At 36.5% G+C, this 11,481-nt stretch overlaps 1 protein-coding gene and 1 non-coding gene across 2 annotated transcripts; both read left to right on the plus strand.

Moving 5' to 3' along the window:
- Nucleotides 1-4,767: 4,767 nt before the first annotated feature.
- On the plus strand, nucleotides 4,768-4,839 carry TRNAG-UCC (transfer RNA glycine (anticodon UCC)). The gene has a single exon. It is a non-coding gene; the product is annotated as a tRNA-Gly (tRNA).
- A 4,825-nt stretch (nucleotides 4,840-9,664) lies between these two features.
- On the plus strand, nucleotides 9,665-10,790 carry LOC143581134 (F-box protein CPR1-like). Its single transcript, XM_077063983.1, has one exon. The coding sequence runs from the start codon at nucleotides 9,665-9,667 to the stop codon at nucleotides 10,766-10,768; it is 1,104 nt and encodes a 367-aa protein (XP_076920098.1). The 3' UTR covers nucleotides 10,769-10,790.
- The last annotated feature ends 691 nt before the right edge of the window (nucleotides 10,791-11,481 follow it).

Consider the following 11,481-nt stretch of genomic DNA (forward strand, 5'->3'; position numbering starts at 1 on the left):
ATTTAAGAGTATGAGGTGAATAGGGCTAGGAAATATATCTCTACTATATATATATATGGACCTTAGCTTCTTAAAAAGCTCATGAAGGTAGAATATGGACTGGATGGTATTGCTAACTTGGAGTGTGCTATGGAAATTCACAAGCATGGTGCGTCGAGAAATGTTAACGAAATGTGTGATTTTTGCAATACATAAATAATGCATGTATGTTGCTGCTGAATGGACTTATATTAGTTGTGGACGTTATAATTTAGTGGTAATTTTTTTATATAGTTTGGGAATTTTAAAAATTTATAGATGACGGGCCTCACTTAAGATTACTAATGGCTAATCATCAAGTGGAATGAAATTTGTTCATTAGATAAAACTACAGGATTGAAGAAATAGGGTAATTTGGTAATAAAATTAGAAAAATTAAGCAATCAAGTAAATAAGATCATTAGAGAAAAAAAAATTGAAGTTGATAAAAATAATACTGTTTTCTTTAAGAATGCAAACAAGTATAGTTATGACATTAAAACAACCCGTCCACCGGAGCGGTATAAAACTAGTTATAACTGGTGATTAATTCTATATATGTGTGATGGATAGTCTTTCTTTAAATCCTTTTGTTTCTACTGTGCAAAAAAAAAATGTTAGCAATGATCATGATGAGAAATAATCTTATTGATGGTCTTGGATTCTAATTTTTATTCTAACAATTCTAGTTCATATATGAAGAAGATATATGGACTGTGGAGTCACTGGAAACAGTGTGGTTTGTCAGTATATTGCTTTCTTTCTTGTTAATAGATAGTTGGATTGATATTATTATTCATATGCTTTTGGCTATTTTTAGATAATACCATTAAGTGAGAAGCTTATGATTACAGATTGAATTTGTAAATGGCACTCTTGGTAACACTTAATGGTAAAATATATATCTCAATCGGTGATGTGACGGTAACTTTACTACACATGATTTCGTCTTTATATAGTTCGTACTTACCATACTCCGTAATAAATCCTTCACTCAAAGGAAAAACTCGAATCTATTGCTAAGCAACCCCCCCCCCCCTTTTCCCCATTTTCAAACCAACTTGCAAACCTAGGGTTTCAATGAAACATCTTCTCCTTGAAATCGCCGAAACTAGAGTTTCAATGGCATCTCTTTCCCATGAAACTACTGAACCTATGGTTTCAATGCTACATCTTCCCCGTGATATCCAACGAAAGATATTTATAGGATTGAGTGTAACGGATCTCATCCAATGCAAGAGCGTTTGTAAGTCTTGGTCGTCTTTGATATCGGATCCGGTTTTTGTTAAAGACCATCTCAACCATCAATATCAAAATGATCGCAACGATAAAGGATTTAGACACAGAAGGATTACTATGTCTAAACAAGCCGATTACTTTGAATGTCGAAGATGCTTTTGTGTCAACGACCATCATCTACTTGGTTCTTCCAATGGTTTGGTATGCGTCTCGCCTTACCCTAATGAAATTCTAGTAATCAATCCTTCAACTAGGGAGGTCCAAAAAATAACCAAGCCCCAAATTCCTGTAGCCGATTCTTCGTGTTTGGGGATTTGGTTATGATTCCCTAAATGATGATTACAAGATCATTATAGGGGTTAAGAACGGTGAGAGTTGTACATGCTTTCAAGTGTTTAGTTTAAGATCCAACGACTGGAAGGTTATCATGGAGATAAACTATGTTTTTACTAGTAGAGTGGGCATGTTGTGCGAGGGGCCCTTCATTGGCTGGTGTATGATACTTCACCCACAAAGAAAAATGCAATTCTCTCATTTCATTTCTCGGATGAGACGTTTCTGGAAGTCCCCACGCCAGATGATGTGACATACAACGCGCTATATACTGGGAAACCCTTCTTGATGCGGTTGGGGGACTATGGACGGGCGTTTATGTTTATTCAGGTTCACATATGTCCATCATATGTGGGTAATGAATCAGGAGCGATCTTGGGATAAATATGGGACAGAACTCGAGATCAAGAATGACGCTGTGCACCTGATAAAACAACTGAAGAATTACATTCCATATAAGAGGCCCTTGTGTCATCGAATATGCTCTCGTGATTATCAGTTGGTCAGCATCGGATGTTTTTCGGAACACCATTATTTGTGGAAAGCCTTGTATCTCCCCACTTTCACAAGAAAGCGCAGAGAAAAAGACAGGCCACGAGTGCCATCAAGTGTCCAAAGGTGCGTCTTAATTGTTATACTGTTTTTTTATGAGTAGTGTACATATGATCAAGTTATTTTGAATGAATTGATTTTGAGCCTTTAACTACCTAGATCTTCTATCTGTATTCATGTTCAAAATGTACCATAACCTTAGCCGATCTATTGTGCCCACAAATAACACCTAGGCATTGCATGACCCAAGCCTCTGTAACCACCTGCACAAGTGTAAACTTAAAGCTTGGTGTAAACATAACATAGTTAAGTAAGCGTATGATAATAATATGTGTGTATCAAGCAATAAATTGTTAACATTGATTTGTGAAACCTTACTTGTCACAGTAGGAACGACATCCCAAACCTTTGCAATGTTCAGTCTCTTTATCACAGAGTTGTTTACACTTACAGATGACCATTGATTCTGAACCGTGCATTGGTTGATAAACAATTGATGATTGAATATTACGAACAGGTTTTTGATTGTCTGTGCATATTATATTGAATGCAACAGATGTATAACAAACGAAAGATAATGGTATTAGAATGCTTGGTAACTGTCTATTGCAGTGAATACACACATATATACTTATATATTGGTGATGTTTCATAACGACGTTTTGAAACGTTGCAACAGTGAGGATCATAATCTTAGTACAAGTTAGCCGCCAAGATATATACGGAGTAATACGAAACATAGACACTAAAGTATACGTTCTAAATATATATAATAACATAACATAATAATTCACCATTAGTATCAATCGTCTATATATTGGTTATTGTTATTGAGTTCCAAGCCCTCTTTTGTGACCTTTTAGTTGTTTTTTACTTTACTCATCTGTTATACAATTATCATATTTTGGGCTTTCTTCCTTTTCTTGTAGTTCTATCTTTCACAGGTATGAGAACTATTTTATTTTTGCATCTACTATTGAATTTGGCACACTAACTTGTTATAAGTTTTCAGGTCAAGGCAAACAGGCATGGCATTCCTGATGCCCGTGGGAACGCCAGTACCAGTTCTGGTCTCGAGAATTGATGTGTGAAGTTGACAAGAGATGCTGGTTGTTTTGTGTTTAAAGGTCTCGACAGTTTAGATTGTGCTTTAAAAATTGTTATTTTGTTGGAGTCTTACTGGTTGTGCTTGATTGTGTTTAACTATATATGCTTTTAAATATTGTGAGTTTGTTGGATGTTCCTCGCGTGTTTGGTTTTAGAAAAAAAAAATTCGATGGTAGATTTCTATTAAGTTTAGGGTGTAAAGATGCAAACTGTGAACTAGGCCTTGAAAAACGGATGGGTCAGGCCTGAATCAAGTAACTGGTTGAAACAGGTTCGGGTTAAAACAGCTCGTATTGGTAAAACAGGTTCGGATCGATGGTGTATTTTCTTGACTTAATAGGATGCACAGACGCAACCTGTGAACTGTAAATATAAATTTAGATATATAAATGACTTCACATTATTCTACAAATCACAAACATATATGTACATCCTACAAATGTATACACATAAGTTTGTGGATTCATTTATAGCTCATTACTAATCGTATTTGTGAACCCATATAAACTAGTTCATCAAGTTGTTCTTGCGGTTCTTCTATAATCCTGTTGAGCGGTTGATTTGTTGTTGGAAGTTTGTTTTGTTGATCCTAAGCAAAACTCCCATTTTCTCCTTCATTTGCAGGATTTGATTATAATTTTGGATGCATATGGCGATCGATTTTGTCCATATTACTGCTGTCATGGGCGGTTGTGGTGCTAATTTGAGATGAATCAATGGTTAGAAACTTAGAAATATAGGTGACAGTGGTGGTGAATAAGTAGATTTATCAGGTTTAAATAATCTCCTAATAAACTAATCGAACCTAACTTCAGTTCAAGCTTATAATATCACAAGCGAACCGGAATCACTTTAGGCCAAATGTTTAAACATTGCACCCCATCATATACTATTAACTTACAAAATAGACTTTGAGGATAAATATGTTTTGATTTTTGACCCGAACACAAGATTTCTCCTGTTGTTCCTCCCATCGTTAAGCCACTGTTACGTCTGCTCGATTGGTCCCACGGATTGGTGTGTTTTCACAGTTTTGATCGAGACGTAGCTAATAAACAGAAGCTGATTGTTCCTTGGAATCCATCAATTAGGAAATCTTTATGTATAGTGTTTCCGAGTGAATCAACTGGTGTTGTTGGTTTTGGGGTTTGTCCTAAAACTAGCGACCCCTAAGATCGTCAAGATTGCACGTGATAATTCGCAGGCGGAGGTTTTTACCTTAAGCTCAAGGACTTGGAAGAGTGTGTCACAGAATTGTCCTTGTAAATCACCTAGAGTTTACACACACACACACATACATACATATACATATACATACCATACCCTAGATCTGTCATGATAAATAAGTGACTAAAGTAGCGTTTCAATTTAGAGCTTTTTCTCATCTTCTAAAAGCTTTAAGCTCCTCTTACCAAACAATATTTTTTATTAGATAGGAGCTTTTTCTAAAAGCTTGTAGCTTAAAGCCCCTAAAAAACTCCTAAAAGCCTTTGCCAAACACACCCTAAGTATCAATCAGCGTTTGTAGTCCAACGGTTAGGATAATTGCCTTCCAAGCAATAGACCTTGGTTCGACTCCCGGCAAACGCAAACTTCGTTTAATATTTTTTTTTGAATTGCATTTAGTAGTGGATGAGGAGCCAGGATCAACAAACCTTCAGAACAACGGTTAAAGACGATATCACCAACGAGGTGGTAGGTGATGTGGGTTAAATTATACATATTTTATATTAATATTTTCTACACTTTTAGATACTTTTTGAGCCATGTTTTTATTAAATATTATTCTTAATTGGTTCATATGTGAGTTTCAAGGTTTCAAGAGACAACGAGCCAAAACTTATAAATCAACTAAAAAAAGAGATATACGTATTTGCTTGTTACATCACACATGATTTACGTATGAGTTATATATTTAAATTTGAAATGTTAAATTTTTGTGTGGATACTAATTATATGTCACAAATTGGCAGAATACGTTGGCGACATATATAATTTTCTTGGATCGCACAGAAGTATAAAAGATTGGTGGGTTGCAAGGCTTTATTTAATTTGGTGTGGACCCGCACAATTTCATGGTGGGTCTATGTGGAGCGAATGGTGAAGTTAGAACAAAATGGCTATGATTTAACTTGACTAAACATAAATTATAATTCAAATCGAGCTATGGGCTGCAGACGTCAAATTTGGTGGGCCTTTTTGTTGAGATTTCTTGGAAAACAAATTTGCACAATCTAATATAAATAATGAGATCATAAGAAAACCCTACGGGGGCAGTTGACGAGAGAGAGATAACCCACCATAGCCGCAAGTCAGAAAATATTTTATTGGGAGGCTTATTTCGTGAGGGTACTGTTCGTTCGAGAAAGAATAAAGGAATAAAGGAAAGAAAAGGACAGAAGCTAGCATGCATTCTAGGCTACTCAATTTGTTTTTGAACAAGACACTCACCTTATTTCCTTTTATTCCTCTTCTCATGAAGTGTAATATTTATCTTATTTTATTGTTTTGGACATGATTATTGGCTAAACACTTTTAGTTATCTAGGCTTGTGATGATGTTTTGTTGATTATTTTGGACTAGTCGGTTCTCATGCTTATTTATTTTTGATTTGTGCTTGAATGAATGTTTCACATGTTACTTGCTTGATTGTCTTTCAATTATAGGTTGCATGTTAGGGTTGTTGACTGTGTGTTTCCAACTTGCTTATGGTTTATTGAGCTCATTCACCATAGAAACTTATCTTTGGCATTTAATTAGAAGTTTATATTCTTACCTACTTAGATATCCGACGGGTGATAAGTAGTCAGGTTTGTCTGCGTTGTTATGGTTTTAGGTTAAATTATCTAACAGGAAGTTTGCCTATTTTTGCCTTAATTTCACTGTTTACCCGTGTCCTTTAAGCTGTTCAAAACCACCCCATGTACTTAGGTGCATTGAGATAGTGAAACCGACGGGTTAGCTGTTTTATAGGGTAATTAATCATAATTGGTGAACTGACAGGTGAACTAATAAGCCGGTGTTTTTACATGATCTCTAAGATTTCTTTTTAGGTGACACCTTGAGAGTGATTAAGGATCCATTAAGTTTCCTAGAGCTTCATATCTTTAGATTCCCGGTTCCCACAACATTTTCCCGTAACCGATAACAGCCCGAGTCGTCACAATTCGGATTCGGATTCGAATATAGTGGTGGCAACACAGGAGGATCAGATATAGTGGTAGTTGAGTCGCCACATCATATGAAGGTTAGCATGTCTATGGATGATCTAGATAGTGGGTCGCAACCGAAATCGTCAAAGAACAAAAGAGGGCTCGAAAGTGCTTGGATCGACAAGTTTTGAGGGTTCAAAAATGGTACATTAGTAGGCATCAATTTACATGTGATTCTCGGTAAACCACATCTGACTACCATGAATGTTCACGGGATGTTGAGCTCCACTGAGGTACTTATTCGTGTTCGTGGTGGTTTGTCACATAATTTCATATCTGATTTTTGGCAAGTGACTGAAAGTGTCAACCAAATCAGTGGAACCCTTTGGTGTCCAAATTGGTAATAGAGAGGTGACACGATCGATATGGTCAAGTATGCAAGGACCTATCATTGCAGATCAATGACCCTAAAGATATATAGTTCAGGATTTTTACCCGTTTCCTATAGGCGGGACTGATCATGTTTTGGGGGTTCAATGGCTCAAGACTTTGAACATGGTCCAGGCAAGATCAAAAAACGATTGGAGGAACTATTAACAGCTGGAAAAGGACAATATGAGGCGTACTTGTGTAGACTATGGCTTTAAACTGGATTACAATCGCCAATTAATACCCGATTCCCAATATATATGAGTTGTTGGACAAGCTATATGGGGCAACAGTATTCTCTAAGCTTGGTTTGCGCACATTAATTCTTTCATACCCTCTCAGGTCACTACGAGTTTCAAGTGATGCCTTTTGGGTTGACTAACGCCCACTATTTTTCAAGCGGCTATGAACGACTTATTTTGCACTTTTATGACGTTGTTTTATAGTGGTGTTCTTTGATGTATCCTTATCTATGGTACAGCACTAAGGGCACTTAGGAGCAGCTCTCGGTTAACTTGCTGCCCAACAGTTTTATTCTAAGCTATCCAAGTGCTGTTTTGGACAGCCACAGGGGTACAAGTTGACCAGGAAAAAATCAGAGCCGTTCAATCTTGGCCCATACGTGCCCTCCAATGTTTGTGAGGTACGGGAGTTTCTGAATTTAACAGGTTAATTATTGGATGTTCGTACGTAACTATAGGCTGATTGTTGGGCCCCTTTTGGTATTAACTAAGGAGTGTTTCACTTGGCACGAAGAGGTCACCCGAGCTTTTAACCGACTAAAGTGTACTCTGATCATAGCCACAGTCTTAAGCACCCTGATTTTTCGGAACCAATTCATAATCGAAGGCAATGCTAAAGTCAGCTTATGATTGGGAGTTACTTGCTTTAGTTTTGCAAGTTCAGAGATGGAATCATTATCTTTTAGGTAGGCTTTCGAATCATTATACGTTGAAGTTCTTATTAGAACAGAGGGTTTCACATAACAAGAACGGCTTCTCTTAAAATTGTTGCCTTTTGATTTTTCTATCATTCACCGGTCGGGGAAAGAAAATTGTGGGGCAGAGGCATTATCGAGAAGACCGCTCACTGCTGAATTATTGACATTACTGCTTCCTTACTTACGACAATACCAGCATCTGTAGTAAAGTTATTTACGAAGCCCATGTACACCAATAGCTGGTCACTGAGGGGTCTTGAAAACCTTTAAACGCATAGCCTCTCAGTTCTTTTGGCCTCAAATCAAACAAGATGTATGACTTTTCTGAATAGTTTTAACATCAATTGTCTTGGATCGGGATTGGGTTTTTTTAAGCAACTTCTGGCAAGAATTATTTCTTCTGCGTAAACCGTCTTTAAAGAAGAGTGCGAGTTAAAGTTTTTATTGTCTTCTTACGCATACAGCCTTACCATCAGAAGAGTCTTGCACGTTGCCGTTGTGGAAAATTGTCCCCACGCGCCTTTGGACTGTTCCGTATTAAATATTAATAGCTTGAGGTTTCTTTTTCGGTTGCTGCTAAACGTACCCTCCTTTCTCTAATTTTACTAAACATACCCCCCCCCCCTTCTAGTATTTAGGAAATACAATTCAAACCTCTTACTTTTCTTTTTATAATTTGTATACCATATTAGTTATCTTCACCTTCTACAACCACTTTTTACAAATCATCCCACCAATCCACCATAATACATTTAACTTGATATAAATTTGAAAACCCCTTTAGTCATCTTGGTGATTACGTATTTTTTTAGTATTAATATTAGTATTAATATTATAAATATTAATAATATATATTTTTTTAATTTTACTAGTATATATATTTACAATATCCTTATTTTACCTCTTTATCTTTTACAAAATAAACCCGAAATTCGAAAACCTAAAACCCTAAACCCGAACCCTAAACCCTAAACTCTAAACCCTAAACCCGAAACCCGAAAACCTAAACCCTAAACCCTAAACTCTAAACCCGAAACCGGAAACCCGAAAACCCGAACCCTAAACCCGAACCCTAAACCCTAAACCCGAAACCTAAACCCTAAACCCGAAAACCTTTACCCGAACCCTAAACCCTAAACCCTAAACTCTAAACCATAAACCCGAAACCCCAAAAACTAAACCCTAAACCCGAACCCTAAACCCTAAACCCGAAACTCGAAATCATAAAAAAAACGCAACTTGTAAAAAAAATATGAAATCCTTATTTTTGTGCTAATTTGGTAATTATATAATTTCAATGGGTAATATTAAAGTTGGTTTTTCCAGGGGGGTATGACAAGCAACCAGTGGGTACATTTAGCCTGACCCTTCTTTTTCTTTATTTGGTGCCTGTATGATTTAAGCAAACAAATTATTAGCAATGATAATGATAATGATGAGACTAATAATTTTATTGATGGTTTTCTATTATATTTAAGTCGAACAATTCTAGTTCACAATCATGATGAAGATACCTCAGATATGGACTATGGAGTCCCTGCAAACAGCCTATTCAAACCTCGGTGATGACACTGCGTGATTTGTAAGTATTTGCTTATCTTTCAAGTTGATAAATAGTGGGATAGAAATTATTCATATGATTGCGGCTATTTATAGATAATACCATTAATTACTGAGAAGCTTATGATTATGGATTGAATTTGTAAATGGCACTCTTGGTAACTTTTAATGATAAAATATATATCTCAATCGGCAATGTGACGGTAAAAACTTCATTAACCGTGACTTGTCTTTATATAGTTGGTACTTGCCATACTCCCCAACTTCACTTAAAGAAAAATCTAACCCCCCCCCCCCCCTTTCTCTTTTAGAACCAACAAAACCTAGGTTTACAATGGAACCTCTTCCCCATGAAATTGCCGAAAAGAAGGCTTCAATGGCATCTCTTCCTCATGAAACCGCTGAACCTATTGTTTCAATGGCAGATCTTCCCCGTGATATCCAACATAAGATATTTATAGGATTGAGAGTAACGGATCTCATCCGATGCAAGAGCGTTTGCAAGTCTTGGTCGTCTTCGATATCAGATCCAGTTTTCATTAAAGATCATCTCAACCATCAATATTATAAAGATCACAAAAATGAACGATTTCGACACAGAAGAATTACAATGTCTGATTACAAACTATGTGAAATAAGAGGTCGTGGCATCATCGACCGTCAGCTACTTGGTTCTTCCAATGGTTTGGTATGTGTCGCCCTGTCCCCGACTGAAATTGTAGTCATTAATCCTTCTACTAGGGAGGTGAAGAATGTAACCGAGCCCAAAATTCTAGAAACGGATTATCTGTGTTGGGGCTTTGGTTATGATTCAATAAAGGATGATTACAAGGTCGTTGTAGGGTTCAAGAAAGGTGAGAATAATACATGTTTTCATGTATTTAGTTTGCGATATAACAAATGGAAGGTTATCGGGGACACACATTATGTTTTTACTAGTAACATTGGTATCTTATTCAACGGGGGCCTTCATTGGTTGGGATATGATACTTCAACCAAAACGAAAAATGTAATTCTTTCATTTCATTTCTCGGATGAGAAGTTTAAGGAAGTCCCCATGCCTGATGATGTGACACACAGAGAGCTATATACCGGGCAAACTTTGTTGATGCGACTGGGGACAGTGGACGGGTATTTATGTTTATTCACGCATATATTTGCCTTTGAGATATGGATAATGATTAAGGAGCGCTCTTGGAGAAAATTTGGGCTGGGACTAGGAATCAAGTATGATGCCGTGCACATGATAAAACAGTTGAAGAATTATATTCCACATAAGAAGCCCTTGTGTCGTCAAGGACGGTCTCGTAATTATTGGTTGTGCAGGAATCGGACGTTCTTTGGAACACCAATATTTGTGGAAAGTCTTGTATCTCCCCATTTTCATAAGAAACCGCAGAGAAAGAGACAGATCACGATTATCTTCAAGAGGTCTTAGGTGAGTTGTAGTTGTATTGTATAATGTCTACTTTGCCTATCATAAACAAATTCACTGTGAGTTCTAAGCTTAGTGACTCTAGTTAAATTAACATAAAATTGTTAAGTAAACATATTATATAATTATAACTGGTGATTAATTCTATATGAGTGTGATGGATAGTCTACCCTTAAATCCTTTTGTTTCAACCGTGCAAGAAAAATTCTAGCAATGATAATGATGAGAAATAATCTTATTGATGGTTTTGGATTCTTTTTAGTCTAACAATTCTAGTTCATATATGCAGAAGATATATGGACTGTGGAGTCACTGCAAATAGTGCGGTTTGTCAGTATTTTGTTTTCTTTCATGATAATAGATAGTTGGATTGAAATTACTATTCATATGCTATTTATAGATAATACCATTAAAGTGAGAAGCTTATTATTACAGATTGAATTTGTAAATGACACTCTTGGTAACACTTAATGGTAAATTATATATCTCAATCGCCGATGTGACGGTAACTTCACTAACCATGATTTGTCTTTATATAATTGGTACTTACCATACTCCGTAATAAATCCTTCACTCAAAGAAAAAACTCAAATCTACTGCTAAGCAACCCCCCCCCCCCCCCTTTCGACTTGCTAAACCTAGAGTTTCAATGAAACCTCTTATCCATGAAATCGCCGATACTAGAGTTTCAATGCTACATCTTCCGCGTGATATCC

The sequence above is a fragment of the Bidens hawaiensis genome, unplaced genomic scaffold, assembly GCF_021521415.1.
Source record: "Bidens hawaiensis isolate Kalapana, Puna unplaced genomic scaffold, B.hawaiensis_p1.1 tig00030814_1, whole genome shotgun sequence".
Lineage (NCBI taxonomy): Eukaryota > Viridiplantae > Streptophyta > Magnoliopsida > Asterales > Asteraceae > Bidens > Bidens hawaiensis.

Bases quoted from the DNA above. Each gene is read 5' to 3' on its own strand.
- LOC143581134 (XM_077063983.1), top strand. From the start codon at position 9,665: ATGGAACCTCTTCCCCATGAAATTGCCGAAAAGAAGGCTTCAATGGCA.